We start from the raw sequence: 24,251 nt of genomic DNA, 5'->3' as shown, positions 1-24,251 counted from the left end.
CATCCATGTTTATTATCAGAACTGCAAGAGTTGCTCATTAGCTGGCAACTTCACCTTGCTTGTGTAGCATTGTTGTCTACGCAGAACATCTGAAAACACGCCCAGGACAAGCAGGAGCTGGGCTAGAGATCTAGCTAGTTATCGTTAGCATATTATTACCTTTTCTCCAAGTGATCTTCCCCTGTTTGAATTATATTTTTAAAAACGCAAATACAATGCGGTTGAAAATAAACTAAGCAGTTGTGAGAAGCAGAGACAGCTGTTTCTGTCACAACATCGAAATAAAACTGAAGCTTGTTTAATAACAAAATTTCGGCAAAAGGATAGCTAGCTGGCTAACTGGTACATTTTACGTCCATATTGAATTCATCACGGTCTCAGTTTGAAGACAGCTGATTGGACAGTTCAGTTGTGACCGACAAGGCGAAGAGCCATTCATCGAAGGTTTTACGTTAGCAAATTGTCACGACCTTGATTGAATGTAGCGGTATTCAATAATGTAATGTATTTGACCAAATTATTCTACAAAGACAGTGACAGTAAACTACTAACAATTAATGAATGTTACTTGACATTTCACAACTGTCCACGTTATGCAAGACTTGCTACATTAACGGCGTAAAACGAATGACAAAGACGGTGGGTCCGCCTCCTTTCTGACAATACTGCAGGTGGTCAAGTTGATGTGCTGCTATTCATTATAATCAACCAATAACATTATCATAAAGTTATTGTACACGCCCAATCTAAACGATTCCTCAATGCCTATTGGTTTATAAAAAAAATCTACCAACCCATTCGTCAATAAATAAACATGTTCCCGCCTACTCACTTTGCCAGGACTAAGGAGAGTTAAAAGTGAACATTTAGGGTTGTTTGAGGTGAACAGAAAGCTGTTATTGGACGTTGTCGTAAGGACACGAGTAAGTTTTTATTTGATCATATACGATCTACGAATGTAGTTATGATTTAGCCTTTGCTACTGCTAAAAACCCAGTGAGCCTTTGTTTGATTCGTTAACCAACTGTACACCACGGAACACTCAACCCCTTGGTTAGGAAGAAGTTTCGCTAGCTGCTGCTAGTTAGTTTAGCCGGTAGCTAACTAACATGTTATAGGTATCCAAACCATTCACTATGCTTGCATATGGAAATAGATGTTTATGGCAAGATACTTAACTACTATAAGTTGTTTGTCACGCAATATATATTTACAGACCACAAAAAAAACAACAGTTACTGTCTTTCGTCCCTCGCTAGTTAAGTTACTTCAGACAGTTTAGGATTTACGTTAGCTATTTACACGCAGCAACTTGCTAACGTATGTCAGGGATGCTGGCAAGTTGTCTGTCTACACACAATAACTAGCTACAGTCTGCACTGGTCGATATGCAATGAGGTTTAAAGTACAGTATTGCATATCAAGCACATTATTGCATGTCAGCCGTTGCAGACAAGCAGTAGCCACACAAGAATATGAACTGTCAAATCAACATTTTCATTTATTCTCAGCCAGGGGGCCTTTTGAGGGCTTTAAGCCAGAGGGTCCTAAAAAAGCAGGTATAAAACTTGTCATCACTATTATGAATACAAAGAGAAGTCGGGTGATGGCTAGGATAAGATAAAATGAACAACTTAAAAATAACTGGAGGAAGACAAACTATCACATGGGAAAACCTTTAACTATAATGACTGACAGCTTGAGTCTCTGTCTAATGATCTGTGAGGGTCAGTACTCTTAATACGAATATGGAACGGACTCTAACCCTGACCTGTGTTTTCTCCACATATTGCTGCCTTGGTGTTGTTGCTCAAACTAACTACAGGTATTTTCCCTGTTTTGTCTCCCTCTTTATTGCCCCAGAATACCTCAGAGAAGATGCTTTTTTGTGGACTACTCTACAATGGCCTCTCTGAAACGCATCGATAGAATGAGTCAAGAAAATACAAGGATAGAAAAGAACCTGGTATGTGCTTTTTATTTTATTTTTAAATAGACTGCTATGGTTAGGGATGGTGTGGTGACAGTATTTACCGCCACACCGGCAGTCAAATTCCATGTGAGCGTTTAGTCATGGTAATTAGGTTTCTCCAAGCTCTGATGCTGGTCATTAGTAGCCTACTGAACTTGCTCACTGCCTGGTACTCAGCACTCTATTGTCCCTCTAATCACTCTGACATCAATGCAAATGTATTTGAAAAATCTAATCAAACACTTCATGAGAGCTCATGAGCTCATGTTGTGCAACATTTCTATAGGCTATACAATTGTGTGAGGAAACAGAGTGATGGTCTCGTAAAAAGAGGAGGATCCCATCAGCTTTCTATAGGCTAGTCCTACAATATTTATTACGTTTTCTAATATTAAGCACATTGCTTATATTTTCAACAGGTGTATAGCCTACCTGGCTGGCATGAAAATGAACCACAGGAAAAGCGTCCTCCATTCACTATTTGACATGTATTTTTTTTCCCCTGTTTTGAGACAGGTGCATGATAATGGTCCATTCTAAATCGAAACTAATTTCACACATATATTGTTTAGTTTATGTGAAGACAAGATTAAATCAAGAATAGTATGATGGGTGACAATATTAGCCTATCACTTATGAATTATATATTATCACTTGTGAATGATTCCCAGCATTAAAAAAAGTCTCTTATTTTTCATAGTCCCACACCTCTTGTAGCCTAACCCATAGGCCATAAGTTTTGTATCACAAATAAAGTGGCCAAATAACTTATTAAAATTATGCACATTAATCCAATTTACAAAGGGTGTAGAGCCTAACTGGCATACATAAACAGCGTGTAAGTTTCAAGTTTGGGGAAGATCATTTAAACCATAAGAATGCACCTTTATGGGTCTCCTGAGTGGTGCTGTGGTCTAAGGCACTGCATCGCATGCAGTGCTAGAGGCGTTACTACAGACCCGAGTTCATTTCCCTGGCTGTGCCACAACTGGCCGTGGCTGGGAGTCCCATAGGACGGTGCACAATTGGGTTTGACTGGTGGGCCTTTACTTGACATATCCTGCTCTAGCGACTCCTTGTGGCATGCCGGTTAGGCAGGTCATGTTTCGGAGGACGCATGACTCCATCTTCGCCTCCCGGAGCCCATTGGGGGATTGCAGCGATGAGACGAGAGAAACCATTTTTGGAAAAAACAAAAGGCACCTTTTATAATAACATGTATAATTAGATTTGCGGTCACTTTTGATAATGATGTTTTACGATAATGGAACATTTGCGCTTATAGCCTACTACCGTGTGCGCATTGCTGTGCTTATAATGTGAAGAAATAGCGTAATGGCTTAACAAGATTTTTAAGCTTAACGTTCTGATCTGTTGCGTCAGCCACATTGCATTTAAAAAAAAGTTTTTTTGTTGTATTAATTTGGGCTCTATTGCATCCCACAACTGTCCCAGACTATGTTTGGAATATTTATCTCTCGCACAGAATAGAGTAGGTCAACTTTTGTACTATGGGGTATAGTACATTGACATGGGATAGTGCTTTTGTTGTTCGTCAGGTCTACTCATCCTGTTGGCTGACGAAACAAATGTGGACAGTTCTTCCAATATCTTCAATATGCACCTAGGAATTGGATAAGGACGCGTGCAGTTGTGTCCCCAATGTGTGTGTCGGTCTTTTGTAGCCTGTGAGAAAGACCCAATCACGTGATGGAGAGCCATGTGAGTGAGAGGTGATTTTTGGAGCACTCGGGGAGAAGGGAGCTTAACAGACACTGGCTGGAAAAGGCATAGATATATTTTTTTAGGGTACATTACAGCCACACTAAGGGGATGCTGCCATGAAATTCAAGCTTACAGGTGCTTGTCAAATGAGTGACTGATGTTGTGTACAGCCTGCGCAAAAAAAACAAAACAAAGCAGAGCTCATGCAGCCTTGCAATGTATTAAAAATCAAAAAGTATAGCCCAATGTTTGTACAACAAGTTACATTAATAACTCTAAATTAAGCATACAGGAGTACCTGTTTCTTTGTTAACTGCTCAACAATGAATAGCTGCATGTGCGCACTCCCTCAAATCGTTTGGAGAAAACATCCTTTCTATTTTATTCAGCTTTGTTTAATTGTATTCTCCATACTAGAAAATAATTCCATGGAATTCTAAGTAAATCTTGTCTACTAAAGGAACTAGTGAACTAGTTCTGTTCTTCTGAAATAGACAACATTTTCTTCATATCATGCTTCTTTAGACTTGCCTAAAATAAATAATGGACTTATTGTGATAGTGTAGACTATATTATATGGATGTATTACTTTTTAAAATGGTAGATGTTCCAAAGGTCAGCATCAGTGGCTTGTAGGCTATGTGTGGAAGCCTGGAGATGCTAAATGCGTTTGTTAATTAGTGGTCAAGTACCAGTTATTTGCTTGACAATCACCGTCTGGGGAAATTTCGTGACAGCCACAGCCCTATCGTGGTTAGACCAGATATCTGTCATCTCAACTGTCACCGATCAGACTTTTTAGTATTTTTTTTTTTTTTTACAGTATATTCATAAGCAGCGTGCGGCTCTAGACAAAGTTAAAGCTTCTTGAGATCAAAATTTAGCAGATGCTTTTATCCAAACCGACTTAGTCATGCGTGTATACAGTTGAAGTCGGAGGTTTACGTACACCTTACCCAAGTACATTTAAACTCAGTTTTTCACAATTCCTGACATTTAATCCTAGTAAAAATTCCCTGTCTTAGGTCAGTTAGGATCTCCATTTATTTTAAGAATGTGAAATGTCAGAATAATAGTAGAGGGATTTATTTAAGCTTTTATTTCTTTCATCACATTCCCAGTGGGTCAGAAGTTTATATACACTCTATTAGTATTTGGTAGCATTGCCTTTAAATTGTTTAACTTGGGTTAAACGTTTCATTTAGGCTTCCACAAGCTTCCCACAATAAGTCAGGTGAATTTTGGCCCATTCCTCCTGACAGAGCTGGTGTAACTGGTTTGTAGGCCTCCTTGATCGCACACATGCTTTTTCAATTCTGCCCACACATTTTCTATGGGATTGAGGTCAGGGCTTTGTGATGGCCACTCCAATACCTTGACTTTGTTGTCCTTAAGCCATTTTACCACAACTTTGGAAGTATGCTTGGGGTCATTGTCCATTTGGAAGACCAATTTGCGACCAAGCTTTAACTTCCTGACTGATGTCTTGAGATGTTGCTTCAATATATCCACATCATTTTCTGTCTTCATGTTGCCATCTATTTTGAAGTGCACCAGTCCCTCCTGCAGCAAAGCACCCCCACAACATGATGCTGCCACCCCTGTGCTTCACGGTTGGGATGGTGTTCTCCGGCTTGCAAGCCTCCCCCTTTTTCCTCCAAACATAACAATGGTCATTATGGCCAAACAGTTCTATTTTTGTTTCATCAGACCAGAGGACATTTCTCCAAAAAGTACGATCATTGTCCCCATGTGCAGTTGCAAACCGTAGTCTGGCTTTTTTATGGTGGTTTTGGAGCAGTGGTGTCTTCCTTGCTGAGCGGCCTTTCAGGTTCTGTCGATATAGGACTTGTTTAACAGTGGATATAGATACTTTTGTACCGGTTTCCTCCAGCATCTTCACAAGGTCCTTTGCTGTTGTTCTGGGATTGATTTGCACTTTTCGCGCCAAAGTACGTTAATCTCTAGGAGACAGAACGCACCTCCTTCCTGAGCGGTATGACTGATGCGTGGTCCCATGGTGTTTATACTTGTGTACTGTTGTTTGTACAGATGAACGTGGTACCTTCAGGCATTTGGAAATAGCTCCCAAGGCTGAACCAGACTTGTGGGGGTCTACACATTTTTTTTTGAGGTCTTGGTTGATTTCCCCATGATATCAAACAAAGGCACTGTGTTTGAAGGTAGGCCTTGAAATACATCCACAGGTACACCTCCAATTGACTCAAATGATGTCAATTGGCCTATCAAAAGTTTCTAAAGCCATGACATCATTTTATGGAATTTTCCAAGATGTTTAAAGGCACAGTTAATTTAGTGTATGTCAACTTCTGACCCACTGGAATTGTGATGCAGTGAAATAAAAAATTGGGAAAAATTACTTGTCATGCACAAAGTAGATGTCCTAACCGACTTGCCAAAACTATAGTTTGTTAACAAGACATTTCTGGAGTGGTTGAATAACGAGTTTTAATGACTCCAACCTAAGTGTATGTAAACTTCCCACCTCAACTATATATGTTATTTGTGGATCACTAAAGTCTCCATGTTGCACATCTTGTCCTCATGGCTCTTTCACTATACTGTCTTTAAGGCATGATTTAATTGTGACGTACCCATTATCTTGGTTGTAGTACATAACCATAAGCTTATGTGTTTATTTTTGGCAGGACTTTGGCTTTTCAGGCAAGGCGTATGGGTCCTCAAGGAGTATTGTGAGAAGAATAGCCACCAATCTTCCCCTTAAACCATGCCCCAGGGTCCATTTTCAGGTAAGACTGTATCTGCGACAGAGAAGGCAGGCATACTATGTCGGAAGTCTCCAATGATCAATGACATGTTATAGAACTAAAAGTGATTGATACTAATCTTTGTAGACTGTCTGCTGACATACTTTGACAGATTATGATCTATGTGTGACATTGTTTCAATAACTATCACTTTGTCAGCACTTGCTACAGTGACTCTGTCCTCTCCAAGCCTTGTGTCATGTTTTCTTAGCGTTCTGGCCTGATGTATTCTGATCTAATGGTTAAGTCACTTTCATCAAGAGTGGTTTCCTACTTGTTCATCTGTTTTGATGCTCCAACTCTAAACAGAATGGAAATAATGAACCTACGTGCTGATTATTTGGGATTATTAGTAGGACTGGGACGATGCCAGTATAGTGATACTCATTAGTGTCATGGCAAAATAAATTAAACAAAGTGTATTTAACTTCTTTAGAAAAACAGCCCTAATGTTGGAAACATCAATATGTCATTCAGGGTCCTATTTATTTTTCAAGTTATAGTACACTATTTTACATTCAGAAGGTTTTTAAAGGACCAAAGAGTTTTTTTTGCTTTTGCCATTTGCCCCAATTTGGTGAAAACGCATTACGGGGCCTTTTGAATGTTTAGATAAAACATAAGTCTGGTAAAAAAACAAAAACATTTTTGCATTAGTCACAGGAACAGTTGTTTTTAAAGTTTATTTAGGTCGTCATGTTAGTTCCCTGTTCTCAATCTTTAGATTCAGTTTTTGTCATTTCAACACTGTTTTCTTTCTCCCTCTCTAGCTGTCCTTCCTTTCTGTGAGGAATGCATTGTCTGCTTTAGGTCAGTTCACCTGGAAACCTGTAATAGTAACCTTGTGCTGCTGACACATTTCTGGTAGCATACCAAAGGTCCTCTTATTAGGACTATCCACTGTCCTTATTTCTTCTGTTTTCTTACCTTTCCTATGCTGAGTTTTTAGAGACAGCATAAGAATCTGACTTGACAGGCTATTGATAGACAGCATAAGGATCGGCCTTGTTGCCGTCTTGTACCGTGAATGCTCTCCGTTGGCTTTGGTTGACAAAAAATCTAATGTCTGTCAGAATACATTTCCAAGTAGTGTGAATGCAGTTTTGAGTCATACGATGAGAATAGCACGTGTGTGGCTAAACAGGACTGAGTTTTTTGTTGTTGACCCAATCCTCTGGTATGTAAGGAGAATGTTTAGGTGTATTGTTTAATATGGCTGCCCTGTGTCTCAGCTCAATCTTTACACTGAAGACTGTAGTGTCCTGAACAGTGCTGGGAGACAGAATGGACTGGTTGCCTCTTTGGCTGATGTTGTCTGGATCGACAGGGAAGAGGAGGAAGATGAAAATGACTGGTTTGGATTTGGAAGACTGAGGTAAGAAGAGGAATGGGCCGTGGAACGGCCACACTTTCTCAAGCTGTGATGCTGCCCTTAGAAAGCTACTGTTTATTGACCCATACACTGCTCATTAGGCAGTTCCTTTGCTCATGTGTTAACTATAACATCTTCCTCTCTTCTAATATGGTGCTTGTTTACCATTGGTCCCATTCAGGTCAGAAGCACCGTCCGGGCTCATGTTCCGTTCTCACCCGCCTCAGCCCAGACGTAGATCATTACCCAGCCTGCACCAGGCCGAGCCAGAGCCCCAGGGTCAAACCCGCAGCAACGATGAGGCCATCCAGAAGATCAGTGCTCTGGAGATGGAGCTGGCCAAACTCAGAGCCCAGATCGCACAGATAGTACTGACCCAGGAGCAGAACGCACAGACACCAGGTATGGAACAGAGAACCCCGGAACACACACTAAAGGGTAAAGAAATAATCTTCTAAACAAACACACAAAGTTCAAACAACTCCTAGCGGTCTAAGGCACTGCATCTCAGTGGTAGGTGTCACTACAGACCCTAGGTAGATTCCAGGCTGTTTCACAACCGGCTGTGATTGGACGGTGCACAATTGTCCCGGTGTCGTTGGGGTTTGGCCGCCATTGTAAATAAGAATTTTAACTGACTTGCCTAGTTAAATCAAATTTGCTGGGTAAGATGCAGTACTTCTACATTTTCCTCTAATGACCTCTGTCTGAAGATGGAAGCTTTATGGCCTAATTGTCTAAGCTATACATGTCTCACCAAGTTCTCTCCTTCACCTCAGCCCCAGGTGGTCCTCCTGCCCCAGGTTGCCCTCCACCACCCTGCGCCCCTCCACCTCCTCCACTCTGCGCCCCTCCACCTCCTCCACTCATGGGATTCCAGCGGAGCTTCTCGGTCATTGACCTCATCCAGGAGCGCCGTGGGAAGAAGACAGATGGCCAGACACTGCTGGACCAGGAGCCCAAACAGGCAGAGGTCCCCAACATGCTGGATGTGCTTAAAGACATCGGCAAAGTCAAGCTACGCCCCGCTAAAAGGTGGGCACCATGTTCGTCTGACTTCTACATTAGAAGATGGGCACAACTGTTTTACTAACTGAAAACTTGACTAATTTCCAGCTAAAACAGATTTTCCCTTCCTGTGTATTATTGTCCAGCCGGCTAGAGAGCCAAGCCAAGCCTAGTGAGCCCACAGATGCTGCATCTCATCGCTAATGCCTTGAAGCGCAAGTTCGCCCATCGCTATCGCCACAACAGCAATGAGAACAAAGAGTTTGACTTCCCAGCCTCTGAACTGAAACCTTTCTGTTCTGAATTCCCCAAGGCTGACAAAGTACAGGTTCCCCTGGTAAGAGCAACACTGATACTACTATTACATCAGCCATGAATCCCCAGTTTGGGCCTTATAGTTTCAAACTACACTGTAAAACCTTAATCTGTGAATTTCTGGCTATTGTGTGTCTGGGTTGTCATTTGCTTAACTTTCTCTGGCCTCTAGGTAAGGCAGCACTGGCTGAAAACCCCAGCCCCTGTAGTGAAACTACACCCAGAGACACCCATGGTAAGAGAAGTGCAAGCATGACTAAAATCTTAGATTTTATAAAGTAATCTGATCTTAATATTTGATGCGAGTTTGGAAACTAATTTGCTCCTGTCTCTTTTACTTGACCTGTAGTTTGGGCAGCACATGTTGAAATCTACTGGCCAGAGAAAGCTCCTCTGAGCACCCAGAGATGGTTTGACCTCCATGGACACTTAAGTGCCTTATCAACCTGTTTTGTCACCCGTCTCTGGATGGCCATGTTGTTTGACTAGATATACAATCAATCTGCTCTCTATTCCTACTCACCAACAATATTGCCTCAGTCTTCAGTTCTTGCACTTTGATAACATACCATATGTAATTATTTTTTTTACTTTCATTTAAAATGTCCTATTTTTGTTAAATTGATGCCAGTTTCGAAGTCTTCGATCTTAAATTAGGACGGTCCAAGATTGGTTGTCAGATTTTCTTTTAATGTAGATTTTTGTACCACAACTAAATTCCAATGAGATTCACCCGTGTGTGTTCTGGATGTAGTCGAACACTACAAAATCCTAACATTCCTCAACTGTTAACTACATGTATTAAAGGGGATTGAATGGTTTCTTAAATGCACAGAGACAAAGGCTTATCCATTTTGCATGTCCTTTAAGGCAGTTGTATTTATTTTTGCCTCACTGGGTCTTTGCTGTCTACTTCTTACTAGGGATAGAGATGTATGCAGAGAAGAGGGATCACTTGTGTAATAGGCAATTTAATATTTTTGTAAATTGCATCCTAGTCGGTTAAATTTATTTCTAGTTAATACTTGTCAAGTCATAGTTGCTACCAATTATCAAAGCGTCCATGGTTGATTTAATTGTAGACTAGATCGCTTTGAGTTGTACTGGGACAAGTTCCGGACCAAACTTACACTAATCTACAGTCTTTAGCCAGTCTGAAAACAGGGATACTCTACCAGTCATTTTATTCATTACTTACCGATGCTGGGCAGGAGGACGTTTTATTAGTTCCAGATCCATGACAAGCCCATTCTGAGGTAATGCTACTCCATGACCAGCTGGATTCCTCTTTTTAAACCACAGAAAATGTCTTCATGTTAAACAGTTTCATACCGTAACCAGTTCCACTGATGGTAAACAATTGAAGACATTGGCCAGTTTATTTCATGGGAAAAATACTAAGCTTTGAACCTTTGCATGGTGGGAGTATAAAGGAACATGGACAACTGTCAGTAATACTTGATTTAGAACCCTAACATAGGGATTGTGTGAGGGGAAATGTCATCCACATTTGACAAACCTAGAATAAAACCAATGACTGTGTGCATGAAATGTTTTTTTCCCAATTCTCAAAGATACATTTCAGGTAAATAGGAACTGTTTGCACATTTTATAGTAATCTGTGCACAAGCAGAGACCTTGAGTGGTTGAACAATGAATGACCGAGGGCTCTTACAATCGATCACTGAAGTGTTACAGAAATGTAAAAAAGGTCATTCCAAATGAGTTGACGTGAATGCGGTCTCCGCTAACATGGGAGCCTTTCAGTCTACATAGTCGAGCCCTGAAGCTCCATGTTCAGAACGGTATGATGTAGAACAGAGTTGCCTGTCATGTCAGCTCTATTCATTACATTAAGCTGCGATGTTGAGTATCACTCAATACAGCCCTGTTTGATGCCGAACACTGAATTTCAATTGGATCATTGAAATTTGTCAACTGTTTTTATTAATCAAACTGCAACAGGCATGTATCAAAAGGTCAACACAGCAAAGCCTTTACAAAACGGCTTGATACTGAAGTCATCTTCCCAAAATGGCTGCTGCAAAAAAATTGTAAACAGTTTATCAACAGTCTTACAGCGAAATGACAAATCAGCTCAAATAAAAAGCACCTGTTATTGTTCAAAACATCTGTGCCGTCTACAGAATCAGAAAACACCTACATTACATGGAATGTTTCCATGTAAAAAAAGGATTGAGTTTACACACAAGGCAAAGGGGATCAGAGTGCAAGCATACGATGCACTTAATGAGTAGTAGAAGCTGGTTTGGTCACTTAGCGTAGTTTGTGCATAGTTAAGGCATCGGTAGAGCAGTCCTCTAGGTTGCATGTGGCTATGATGAGACAGAGTCCCATTCAGTAGACGTAAACATGTTTACCAGGTAGCTAAACTACTACAGTCCAACCTATACCTTGGGATAGAGATTGGCAAAACCCTGAGCGAGTTGCATTGTGGAGTTTAGATGAGATGCGTGTGAAAGGATACAGGGTGACAGATCGAGGTCACCCATGCTCTACAGTCTACAATAATGCTTTTTCATATTGGTTCTATTCTACAATACCATTGCATTCTAGAATACCATTCCGTCTGTCCCAAATTCTTTCAGAACAGAAGCGGTGTCCAACATGTCAGTCTTTTGGGAGTGCAAGGAGAAGAGGAATACAATGGAGCACAGGTGGTGTTTCCTTTATGGCATCTGGTGACTGTCCGTCTGTCAGACGGAGGCTTTGTGCTCGACTTCAGCAGTGGGGCGACAGTTCAAACGCTAATGTTTCTTCACATCTGTGCTTAGAAGGCGGAACCGAAATGATTCATTTCGATGTGACAACAAAGACGTCTGTAAACAGTCTTCATAGAGGCAGCAAAAGGACTGGGCATGTCTTTTTTTTTTTTTACACAAGGAAGAAGATTCGTTATAAAATCAACACACACCATGTCATTTCTGTGCAGTCTTTAGAGAGCCTCTTCTCAATGACTTTCAAAGCATCCTGTAGAACTTGGTTTGAAAATGGCACTTCAACTAGAAAAGTGTATTCTTCAGTTACGGATTCACTTTGCCACCAAAAATAGTGTCAAATTAGTAAGGCCAAAACTTCAGAGGACAAATAAATAAAACAAGCCAATAAAAATACAGCAGTAGCCAAATGAGGTATCTAGGTGTTTCTCCATGTCAAGGAAAGGAATTAAAAATCAAATCAGTGGTTTGTCAAAGATGGGACGCAAAAGCAACAAACTTAAAGTTCAGGTGGGGGGGGGGGTGGGGTTTGAAGTCCACACCCTGCCCCTTCCACCACCCAGTGTGGTGAGGCCCGGGGTTAAGGGTCAGGGTTGTAAGGGCAAACGTGGAGTGTCAGGACTCTTTCCTTCCCTGAGGTATTTCTTTGGAGTTGGTTGCTCCCGTGGCTGTTGCCGTGGTGACGGCTATGGGTTCCACAGCAGAGGCAGACTCTGGTTCTGACTCTTCTGTGATGGCAGGCGTTGGCATGGTGACGGAGGCAGGTCTGCTAGGTTCCAGCTCGTCGGGGCTCGATGGCCGCTCCTGCTGTACTAACCCACCCCAGCTGGCCTTGTTCAGCCCCAGGTGGCCCAGCATGGTCTGGGACAGACGTGTGTCAGAGAACCGACCCCACTCGGCAAACAGAGGCTCCACCACATACGTCATGAAGCCTGGGGAAGGGAAGACAGGGAGACACACAGGGTTCGAAAGGCAGGCCTAATAGAGCTTCTGGTTCTATCAATGGAATGTAGCTAGTACTTACCTAGAAACCATCATAACTTACCAATCTGAATGTTTCCCATTGAGTTTCTCTGGCTATCACACAGTGGACTGACTTCAAGTTTGTGCTTCTTCTCAATGTCTCCTACAGAGGGATAGACACACACTGATCAGAAATCAACAGGATAGGTGAAGAGAAAATTAGAGATTATTGAGAGGCTACCTTGGTGAAAAAACTCTTGAGTCACTTTCTCGCTCCATTGTTTGCTCAGCTCCCAGGGTCTGCAGGGGTTGCAGATGTCCGCACACTTCAGAGCCATCTGCAATGAGTTAGAGACAAAACAGCCAGTTCTACAGTTTCCCCATGCACAACTAAGAGCCACAATTACTGGTTAGTTACGACAGTTTCCCCAGGCCCAACTCTAAACCTATGGTCCAGCTGGTAACTGACCTGGAGGATGAAGTGTCGGTGGCTGGCGTTGCTCAGGCACAGGTCATCCTGGTTCAGGTGTGTTCTGAACTTCCCCAGGTACTCGTTCTGTCTGCTGATGTCAGTGGCCAGGATCAGAGAACCCAGCTGGCGCTCCATCTTCAGCCTGATGAGCTCATGAGTTTAAATAAAATGTATACTACAACAACCAACTCATTACCTTGCTCTTTAACAGAGTAACGTTCATTGATCAACCGTTTGGCACTGGAAAAAGAACATGACTGACCCTTCCTCAGCAGGCAGGTGGGAGAACAGGCCAGTCTCTCTGAGCAGACCTACTGCAGACCGCCAGTGGTGGTTCTCCAGAACAGAGGAGTTCTACAGACCAGAGACAGATTGAGAATGCTGTCATCTTGAGCTACTAACTGCCTTCAATCATGGACCTTAACATTACATGGCCATCTATTGATCTCCAGCCAGGTCTAAAGCTACAGGAGCTTGGATTGCTTTACGTTCTCCCCTCTAGAGCTTGGCCAACATGACAGCATAGCGTTAGCCAGAGGGTTATACTACAAAGCAGGATCAAAAAGTTGTCCTAAATATTCTGATATAACATTTAATTTTTTAGGAAAGATAAGCTTGTAATGGGTTTGGGCTAATTGATATCTAAGATTAGCTTTTTTATTATTCATCTTTATGCCCCTTTTTCCTCCCCAATTTTGTGGTATCCAAGTGGTACCCCCCCCCTCCAGCCTCGTCGCTGGCTGTAAACCCCCCCCTCCAGCCTCGTCGCTGGCTGTAAACCCCCCCCTCCAGCCTCGTCGCTGGCTGTAAACCCCCCTCCAGCCTCGTCGCTGGCTGTAACCCCCCCCCTCCAGCCTCGTCGCTGGCTGTAACCCCCCCCCCTCCAGCCTCGTCGCTGGCTGTAACCCCCCCCCTCCAGCCTCGTCGCTGGCTGTAAACCCCCCCCCTCCAGCCTCGTCGCTGGCTGTAAACCCCCCCCCTCCAGCCTCGTCGCTGGCTGTAAACCCCCCCCCTCCAGCCTCGTCGCTGGCTGTAAACCCCCCCCCTCCAGCCTCGTCGCTGGCTGTAAACCCCCCCCCTCCAGCCTCGTCGCTGGCTGTAACCCCCCCCCCTCCAGCCTCGTCGCTGGCTGTAACCCCCCCCCCTCCAGCCTCGTCGCTGGCTGTAAACCCCCCCCTCCAGCCTCGTCGCTGGCTGTAAACCCCCCTCCAGCCTCGTCGCTGGCTGTAAACCCCCCTCCAGCCTCGTCGCTGGCTGTAACCCCCCCCCTCCAGCCTCGTCGCTGGCTGTAACCCCCCCCCTCCAGCCTCGTCGCTGGCTGTAAACCCCCCCCCCTCCAGCCTCGTCGCTGGCTGTAAACCCCCCCCCCTCCAGCCTCGTCGCTGGCTGTAAACCCCCCCCCTCCAGCCTCGTCGCTGGCTGTAAACCCCCCCCCCTCCAGCCTCGTCGCTGGCTGTAAACCCCCCCCCTCCAGCCTCGTCGCTGGCTGTAAACCCCCCCCCCTCCAGCCTCGTCGCTGGCTGTAACCCCCCCCCTCCAGCCTCGTCGCTGGCTGTAAACCCCCCCCCTCCAGCCTCGTCGCTGGCTGTAAACCCCCCCCCTCCAGCCTCGTCGCTGGCTGTAAACACCCCCCTCCAGCCTCGTCGCTGGCTGTAAACACCCCCTCCAGCCTCGTCGCTGGCTGTAAACACCCCCCTCCAGCCTCGTCGCTGGCTGTAAACACCCCCCTCCAGCCTCGTCGCTGGCTGTAAACACCCCCCTCCAGCCTCGTCGCTGGCTGTAAACACCCCCCTCCAGCCTCGTCGCTGGCTGTAAACACCCCCCTCCAGCCTCGTCGCTGGCTGTAAACACCCCCCTCCAGCCTCGTCGCTGGCTGTAAACACCCCCCTCCAGCCTCGTCGCTGGCTGTAAACACCCCCCTCCAGCCTCGTCGCTGGCTGTAAACACCCCCCTCCAGCCTCGTCGCTGGCTGTAAACACCCCCCTCCAGCCTCGTCGCTGGCTGTAAACACCCCCCTCCAGCCTCGTCGCTGGCTGTAAACACCCCCCTCCAGCCTCGTCGCTGGCTGTAAACACCCCCCTCCAGCCTCGTCGCTGGCTGTAAACACCCCCCTCCAGCCTCGTCGCTGGCTGTAAACACCCCCCTCCAGCCTCGTCGCTGGCTGTAAACACCCCCCTCCAGCCTCGTCGCTGGCTGTAAACACCCCCCTCCAGCCTCGTCGCTGGCTGTAAACACCCCCCTCCAGCCTCGTCGCTGGCTGTAAACACCCCCCTCCAGCCTCGTCGCTGGCTGTAAACACCCCCCTCCAGCCTCGTCGCTGGCTGTAAACCCCCCTCCAGCCTCGTCGCTGGCTGTAAACACCCCCCTCCAGCCTCGTCGCTGGCTGTAAACCCCCCTCCAGCCTCGTCGCTGGCTGTAAACCCCCCTCCAGCCTCGTCGCTGGCTGTAAACCCCCCTCCAGCCTCGTCGCTGGCTGTAAACCCCCCTCCAGCCTCGTCGCTGGCTGTAAACCCCCCTCCAGCCTCGTCGCTGGCTGTAAACCCCTACAGATTCGGGAGAGGTGAAGATGGAGCCATGCGTTCTCTGAAACACGACCCTACCAAGCCGCACTGCTTCTTGACACACTGCTCGCATAACCCGGAAGCAAGCTGCACCAATGTGTCGGTGAAAATAACTTCCAACTGACGACAGCTTGCAGGCACCCGGCCCGCCACAATGAGACAAGAAAATACCTTCCAACTGACGACAGCTTGCAGGCACCCGGCCCGCCACAATGAGACAAGAAAATACCTTCCAACTGACGACAGCTTGCAGGCGCCCGGCCCGCCACAATGAGACAAGAAAATACCGTCCGGCCAAACCCTCCCCTAACCCGGACGACGCTGGGCCAGTTGTGCGCCACCTTGTGGGTCTCCCGGTCATGGCCGGCTGTGACACAGCCTGAGATTGAACCAGTCTGTAGTGACGCCTCAGCACTGTGATGTAGTGCCTTAGACCGCTGTGCAACTCAGGAGGCCCACGTTTATCTTTTTAATTAACCAGAAAATCAATAGTTAGCCAACTCAGTGATACTGCTTTGTAGTATAACCCTCTGGTCTAATATGGCTTCTAAAGTAGCTGTGGACTGCTCCAGCTATGGGCTCTCACCCTGTAGAGCTTGGCCAGGTAGTGGTTGGTCTTGATGAGGAAAGGCTGGTTGACTCCCGGGTGGTCCAGGTCATGAGTAGCAGCTGCTAGCAGGCCCAGGAGGATGTCACAGGACGTCAGGGACTTGGCCAGCTATGGAGAGACCGGGAATGTCAGCTCAATTTTTATCGGCTCCAGGAGCAAATGCCTAGGCTTTAACTCAGTGGGATAGTCCAGTTCAAACACCCATTAAGCTACTTCTGAATACTTTCTGTACAACAGAAAACTAGCACGGTCAATCTGTCTGCTACCTTGGGTTCTCGCAGGTAGCAGTACATGGCCTGTGTGACATCGGCAGCGTGCACAGCGTTATGGTAGGGGTTGAGGCTGTGGTAGTCCTCCTGCACCATGACCAGGAAGCGCCACAGCTTCACCATGTCCAGCTGAAACAGCTCCAGCAGACCATACTGGTTCAGGAGGTGGAAGGTCATCGTCACCAGGCTGTTTCCTGCATGGAGAGGGATGTGAGATTTAGTTTAAGAGCTTGTCAGGAATAGTGTTCAGGGGCGGGTAGTTGTGTTTTTTGTGGTGGAGTTTAGCATTGCAATGAAAATCTATGGAGAATGACTTAAGAGTCCCCAACATCCCAGTTCTACACAGCATTCAGCAAAACAAACACCAGAGGGCATCATTGTCTGATGAGTTGAAAGCAGGCCTATGCAGTCATGTCACACTCATTCTGTGAGGATGAGGACATTACAAAAATGTAGGTAAAGCTCTGGGAGAAAAAGTGGACATCTGTTAGAAATATACCATTCGTTAATCTGTCGAAGAGGAAAATGTCGAAATTCCAGCTCCCGACCCTTTCCAGCATACACTGCAAGAGAAACACATGTACATGTAAGTCTGTGTTAACCCATGCACATAAACATGAATTGTGTATGCATACGAGTGTATGATTGGCTCAGAGCGTATGGTCTGCGTGAGCATCAGACCTTGGCCTGTCCAATGTAGTCCTCATCCAGGATGTGGAGGGGGTTGAGGTGGGTTGTTCCCCAGAGCAGACGGGACGAGTGTAGGTATCTCTGGAAGCTGAGCAGTCTGCGGAGCCGCCTACCAGACACGGGCCCAGCCGAGATGAAGCCAGGACCAGGGATAAGACTAGATTCTGAGCAGGCTGAAAACACAAGGGTTTATTCAGAACATTGGAGTTGTTTAAAACAGTGGTTCTCAAACTTTGGGTCCAGGACCCTTTTTGTTATAGCAAATTCATCAGGGACCCCCCTCATAACTCAGGTGATATAAAACTAGAATACAAGGAGTGTTACTTTGACCAGTAGTATAAAGTACTAGGCCTCCCGGGTGGCGCAGTGGTTAAGGGCGCTGTACTGCAGCGCCAGCTGTGCCATCAGAGTCCCTGGGTTCGCGCCCAGGCTCTGTTGGACCTCCCGGTCGCGGCCGGTTATGTGGGGCGACGCACAATTGGCCTAGCGTCGTCCGGGTTAGGGAGGGCTTGGTCGGTAGGGATGTCCTTGTCCTTGTCCCAACCCCCCCCCCCCCCCCCCCCCAGCAACTCCTGTGGCGGGCCGGGCGCAGTGAGCGCTAACCAAGGTTGCCATGTGCCCTCCGACACATTGGTGCGGCTGGCTTCCGGGTTGGATGCGCGCTGTGTTAAGAAGCAGTACGGCTGGTTGGGTTGTGTATCGGAGGATGCATGACTTTCAACCTTCGTCTCTCCCGAGCCCGTACGGGAGTTGTAGCGATGAGACAAGATAGTAGCTACTACAACAATTGGATACCATGAAATTGGGGAGAAAAAGGGGGTAATGTTTTTAAATGTATTTTTTTTTTTTTAAGTAGTATAAAGTACTTAAGTAGTACTTTAAAGTCTTTTTGTGGGTATCTGTACTTTAATTTAGATTTGACTACTTTTACTTCACTACATTCCTAAAGAAAATAAATGTACTTTTTACTCCATACCTTTTTCCCTGACACCCAAAAGTACTAGTTACATTTGGAATGCTTAGCAGGACAGGAACATTAACTAATTCACGCACTTATCAGGAGAACATCCCTGGTCATCCTTACTTCTTCTGATCTGGCGGACTCACTAATCAAATGCTTTGTTTGTAAATGATGTCTGAGTGTTGAAGTACGCCCCTGGCTATTCCTAAAAAAAATTTTTTTTAAGAATCGTGCCGTCTGATTTGTTTAATATAATGAATTTGAGATGAGTAAAAGTAATGACACCTTAATAGAAAATGACTCAGGTAAAAGTGAAAGTCACACAGTAAAATACTACTTGAAAGTATTTTGTTCTAAATATACTTAAGTATCAGAAGTTAAAGTATAAATCAAGTATGACAATTGGTTACTTTTTCCACCACTGATTGACTTTGGCAGTGCATGGCCGGACAAACCTTCAGGCCCTGGGAAGGAACATTAAAGGCCCATCTCTTGGCATCAGAGAGAAAAATGTGCCGTTTTTAAGCAAATGTCCTGCAATTCTACACATTTTGTCACGAGACAAAGAACATTTTGCAGTTTTAAAGCTTAAAATTAGTGCATTGCCAAAAAATATATTGAAAGAATTAAGTACCTTACTGTGACTGTTTTCAATTACACAATGGTAAGAAATAAACAAAATACCTTCTTAGCGAAGTACAATTTCTCAAGCAAGAATTTTGCTGGGACTGTCTGGGAGTGGTCTGAGTGAGGAGGAGAGAACTGAAAACTAGCAGCAGTGGAGGATGCTGAGGGAAAGACGGCTCAAAATAATGGCTGGAACGGAGCGAATGGTATCAAACATATGGAAACTGTGTGTTTGATACCATTCCACCTATTCCCGCTCCAGCGATTACCACGAGCCCATCCTCCCCAATTAAGGTGTCACCAACCTCCTGTTTAGGACTCTTTCTAATGTACCACCTATGATGTCACCAGGCAGGCCAAAACTCCAACCCTCCAAAACAGCTGAAACTTCAAGCAAACAGGTCTCACACTAAAAAGGGCATCAATTTTCAGTATTATTCCAACCTCAGACTAAACTGGGCCTTTAAGTTGAAAAATGTATGGCGTACAGTGGATACCAATATCCCTGTGAGCCTCCCAGGCCAATGTTACCAAGGGGTAAGAGCATGAATTGTGAATTAATATTATAACATTGTATTACACCCTCAACTATTCCATAGCCATTTTTTGTTATCTGTTAGTAATGGTCATAAAATGTTTGTCGTCAAAAACATGGATATGGCCGAGGACCCCTTGCAGTACAAGGTTTACAACAGAGAGGATAGATTCAACAGTTTCCTGTTGTACAGAAAGAAACAGAGGGTTGACATGGCATGTCTGGTTTACACAGTAGAGGTCTATCTAATCATTTAGTAATGTACTCTGCTTGATAATCCCCAGGCACTAGAGTCACAGACATCTGCTCCAAATCTTAAAATCAGGAATGTTGCACGAATGTTTGGGTGGACTTATAATTGAGACGAAGAGCTATCCAAATGTCCAAAAAGTTCAATATGTGAATGAGAACGCTGAGGAAACCAATAAGAATACTGATGAATTGTGAAATGGCACCTAACCAATTGTGCCAGGTGTTTTTTTCCCCCCACGTAAGAATTTCACTAAGGCTACACCTGTTGTATTCGGTGCACATGAAAAATAAACTTTGATTTGATACCAATAAGAAGACTGACGAAACCAATAAGAAGACTGACGAAACCAATAAGAAGACTGACGAAACCAATAAGAAGACTGACGAAACCAATAAGAAGACTGACGAAACCAATAAGAAGACTGACGAAACCAATAAAATGTAATCAATAAGAATGAAAGAAGTGGACAAATGATTGATGTACATACACACTGCATTCCTGTGAGGTCACTCTGGATTCAAGACTGGTCAACTATGAACACCACTGCCTGAGGATGGACACTTACACTGCCTACACTTAGCCTACCGCTTGGACACACACACACACACACGTCACAAGTCATGCTTCGTCAGTGGACACATTCACCATGGCTGAAAAGCCATGGTACAACTCAGGAAGCATGTCAGCATTCCCGAGGAAGGCATTTACTTTTGAACACATGGAACGTCTGTCAGAGAGAGAACTCCACTGGACTGGGAGTCACTAACGTAGCAGGACTCACATTCAGGGTTGGCGGTCAGATTACAACTTTCTAGTCATGAACTGAATGTCACAGTATTTTCTCTACAAGACTTTGTCCAAATTAAATATCAATCCACTTCCTGAACTAGAACAGTACCCCACCCTGCTCAGTCACAAGGATTATTCACATTGACTTATTTACATAAAGACAATGATGTCAACTAATCAGTGTGTGAAATAAATAAGATATTCACCAACATCTGTCAGGTGTAGCAGATCTACCGACTTAAGACCGGTAGTACCCACAGGGGCAGGGCTGTATGCCGGTACCATCTCTTAACTGATCAGTGAGGGTAACTAGAGGAAAGTCACACCACAACTACTAGGCAGTGAGGAAATACGTCGTCATGGTTCATACTCACAGTGTAGGGTCCGGAAGTCAATGCACAGGTACGGATAGGAACCTCTTCCTTCTGGTTCAAATCCTACCTGACTTCTCACTCGAACATCTCCTAGAGGGAAGCAAGATGCACACATGTCCTCAAGAGTCATGAAACGTACAGTTGAGAAAGAGCGCTCCCACACACAGGTCACCAACATGCTGTACTCACACACATGCACTCTCCCTCTCCTCCTCTCCCTTTCTCCAAAGGGCAGCAGCATGTAGACCACTAAAGGAACTAGGAACAGCTGAGCATGCAATGCCAGGCAAGGCTACAGTAACACTAGTATTAGTAGTCAGAGCAGCAGAGCAACCTACAGCAGACAGGTTTGTGCTTCATACTCAGAGGCGAACACTGACTATTGCTATGGTACTGGTCCAGGCAACCCAGTCAATACTGGTCTCCTAGGTGAGTCATTCAGCAGCATAGTCAGACTGACAGGCTAATGCAGCTCTTCAGCACTGATTTGTACATCAGATCAGTCATTCAGTACAGTCTCACTCCCACCAGCTTACTTACTTGGGAACAGCTGTTTGAATATAACACAAGCCCCTAGCAAAATAGCAAAACTGGGAATTACCATTAAAGGATGGTCACATACAGCTTTCACAGATTTCATTTAAATATACAAAAAGGTATGTATGATGTACACAAACTCAGATATACATGCAGTCACACATCAAAGTCATTTGGTGTCTGTGTGAGAGCTGCACGTTTAAAATGTGTGATGAGATGTGGAGAGTCACGTTTTCCCATTCTATGTGCCAGCGGGCCTTGACGTCAGGGGAATATGGGTCACACAGTTGATTTGCAATGTACACTGACCTCTACGCTGTAATGCTTTTAAACCCACTGTATGACAGACTGGCCTAGTAATTTATCACAGGCCCTGGCAAATAGCCTACATGTCCTGAACTGAGATGTTGCAACACCTCTTATTATACATTTTAATATCCACCAACTCCACAAAAACACATGCTCTCAAAGTAGGCCTAATACTAGAGCCAGAGATAACCAGGGGAACGCTAGTAGCAGCAAATTGTTGTTACATCATTGAGTTAAAATGGTCATTTAAATAGTCTTCTTGAGATGATTGAACTACTGAAGATGTCAGTAATCGGTGTTGAATTATTTATTTTTTAAATCTAAGTTAACTTCGAACAGAATTGTATCCGAAAATAGTTAATCAAACTATTTGCAGCACAAGCCATCATAGCTTCCTCCAGACAGGAAGTGAGGTCAGTGACTTGGCCAGTTGTAGGTTATAAACAGGGCCCAGAGTATTTCCTGGAAAACGCCTGGCCCTATGTATATAATCTCCCATGACAACATAACAGGCATAAGGGTCTAATCTGTCTTGGTCTGGTCTGCTAGACTGACTGCTGGGTAGGCAGGGCAAAATCCAACTCAATAAACTATTATCCCCAAATGTTACGTGGCAGTGTAGACAACATAATATATACATAACCAACAAGACAGGACAGACTCTTACAAACAACCACACAGACATACTGGTCTAAATCGAGTCCTAGCATCCCCACAGAGGACCCAGAACATTCCACTGACCTATGTACCCAGCACAACACAGAATTAAACCTCGGCCTCAGTAAATCTGCTCAAAATTCAGAGGCTTAATTCTGTGGCCCAACGGCTGGCCTGGACGAACTTAGACATGACTTAAACCTTATGTGATGGAGAGATTATCAAAGAGATCAGACGAGTGAGTCCCTCTGCATCCATCTCTGTCTGCCTGAATTCCTCTATCCCTTTCTAAAATGTATTTATCCCTTTTACGTTGTTACTTAAGCTATTATGTAATATGACAAGAACAACAATATTTCAACCCTTTCCTTGATGTGCAATCTAGAGGCCTGATGCCTGTTCATTGTAAATGCGGGGACAGTGAGCTGTACTTATAGTTGCTAGTATTAAAATGCTAGTTGTACTACAACAAAATGGCTGGTGGTGCTGCTGAGTGAGTGTGGGTGGGGACAGTACTCACAGTAACTAGCATAACGCTAGTTGGTGTGTGCTGTATGTGACAGGGGGCAGTACTTACCGAGCATACGAATGTACAGAGCAGTCTGATCTGAGCTGTCATACGAGATGGCCCCTCGTCTCTGAAGGAGAGGAAAGACAAAAAAACTAAACATTTATGCTTCCAAGATATTGGTAAATCAGAAGAGAACCAGAGAAATATGCAACGATGTTAAACACTTGAATAATACGAGTGGTGCTGGCCTTCCGTCTACTAAAGTCATCTGGGTTCAACCATCCATTTCATTCTGCTGAGGACTGTTAGGCTGCTGAACGGTTGGGTTCAACTGATAGACTTTCACACAGGCCCACAACGTGAGTCCTCTTTGTGATGGTACACACACTCTCCATCTATTTATCAGCCAGTGTGAGAAACATGCACGCTGCGTAAGCAGCAGAAAACACTCACACGGAGTGTGAGTACACATGACATATGCACGGAGCGTGTGCGAGCGCGTGTGTACACATGACATATGCACGGTGCGTGTAGTGAGAGAGCTGGTGGGATATATGGTGTGGGAAGCTCTGTACTACATGTAGGGGGAACATGCTGCTCCAGACAGACTGGGTTGAGATGTCCATCTGGTAAAACCTAAGAGTTAATCACACCTCATTTCCCCAGTAATAGGCTTCTTGTTACCGTGACGATAGAGCAAAGCTGCTTGCTGATTAGGACAGCAGCAGACAACACTCCCAACGACACTAGGCTTACCGAGCACGCAAGACAGAAAGAGGGGGGAGACAGTGGCAGCGAGACTACCACACACACGGAGGGGGGGGGGGGGGGGGGTAATAGTATTCACACAGCCAAGAGGGAGGATAAGAATATTCATACAGCCAAGAGTATTCATACAGCCAAGAGGGTGGGGGTAAGAGTATTCATGCAGCCAAGTGGGAGGGGTATAAGAGTATTCATACAGCCAAGTGGGAGGGGTATAAGAGTATTCATACAGCCAAGAGGGGGGGGGGGTAAGAGTATTCATACAGCCAAGAGGGGGGGGGGGGGGTAAGAGTATTCATACAGCCAAGAGGGGGGTGGGGGTAAGAGTATTCATACAGCCAAGAGGGGGGGGGGGGGTAAGAGTATTCATACAGCCAAGAGGGGGGGGTAAGAGTATTCATACAGCCAAGGGGGGGGGTAAGAGTATCCATACAGCCAAGGGGTGGGGG

At 45.0% G+C, this 24,251-nt stretch overlaps 3 protein-coding genes across 9 annotated transcripts in view; 1 reads left to right on the top strand and 2 right to left on the bottom strand.

The window, feature by feature from the left end:
* Window positions 1-407, bottom strand: part of LOC109899267 (armadillo repeat-containing protein 1-like) — a 29,596-nt gene extending 29,189 nt beyond the window's left edge. For 2 of the 3 annotated variants that reach the window (XR_002256467.2, XM_020494331.2), the window contains exon 1: window positions 160-405. The gene's annotated coding sequence lies outside the window, so the exon portion shown is untranslated. Of the gene's footprint in view, window positions 1-159 lie in introns of all 3 variants that reach the window. The other variant, XM_031836319.1, reaches the window with a different exon arrangement.
* Window positions 408-817: 410 nt separating this feature from the next.
* On the top strand, window positions 818-10,723 carry LOC109899270 (mitochondrial fission regulator 1-like). The gene is given in 10 exon segments (XM_020494335.2): window positions 818-923; window positions 1,864-1,966; window positions 6,367-6,468; window positions 7,719-7,861; window positions 8,040-8,260; window positions 8,638-8,893; window positions 9,013-9,057; window positions 9,059-9,203; window positions 9,354-9,416; window positions 9,531-10,723. Coding segments are annotated over 9 exon segments (1,086 nt in total). The 5' UTR covers window positions 818-923; window positions 1,864-1,903; the 3' UTR covers window positions 9,579-10,723.
* A 382-nt stretch (window positions 10,724-11,105) lies between these two features.
* LOC109899268 (high affinity cAMP-specific 3',5'-cyclic phosphodiesterase 7A) overlaps window positions 11,106-24,251 on the bottom strand; it is a 28,102-nt gene continuing 14,956 nt past the window's right edge. For 2 of the 5 annotated variants that reach the window (XM_031836316.1, XM_031836315.1), the window contains 12 exons: window positions 23,104-23,164; window positions 21,564-21,596; window positions 21,024-21,113; window positions 17,476-17,657; window positions 17,294-17,357; window positions 16,792-16,988; window positions 16,502-16,633; window positions 13,617-13,708; window positions 13,352-13,496; window positions 13,124-13,220; window positions 12,965-13,045; window positions 11,106-12,851 (listed from right to left, as the gene is read on the bottom strand). In XM_031836316.1, coding sequence (XP_031692176.1) covers window positions 12,535-12,851; window positions 12,965-13,045; window positions 13,124-13,220; window positions 13,352-13,496; window positions 13,617-13,708; window positions 16,502-16,633; window positions 16,792-16,988; window positions 17,294-17,357; window positions 17,476-17,657; window positions 21,024-21,113; window positions 21,564-21,596; window positions 23,104-23,164 — 1,491 coding nt within the window. In that variant the 3' untranslated portion in view covers window positions 11,106-12,534. The remainder of the gene's footprint in view (window positions 12,852-12,964; window positions 13,046-13,123; window positions 13,221-13,351; window positions 13,497-13,616; window positions 13,709-16,501; window positions 16,634-16,791; window positions 16,989-17,293; window positions 17,358-17,475; window positions 17,658-21,023; window positions 21,114-21,563; window positions 21,597-23,103; window positions 23,165-24,251) is intronic. The other 3 variants (XM_020494333.2, XM_031836317.1, XM_020494334.2) reach the window with 2 other exon arrangements.

The sequence above is a fragment of the Oncorhynchus kisutch genome, linkage group LG11, assembly GCF_002021735.2.
Source record: "Oncorhynchus kisutch isolate 150728-3 linkage group LG11, Okis_V2, whole genome shotgun sequence".
In the NCBI taxonomy this organism is placed as follows: Eukaryota; Metazoa; Chordata; class Actinopteri; order Salmoniformes; family Salmonidae; genus Oncorhynchus; species Oncorhynchus kisutch.
The sequence above is the reverse complement of the archived record's forward strand: the minus strand, read 5'-3'. Positions and strand labels throughout refer to the sequence as shown.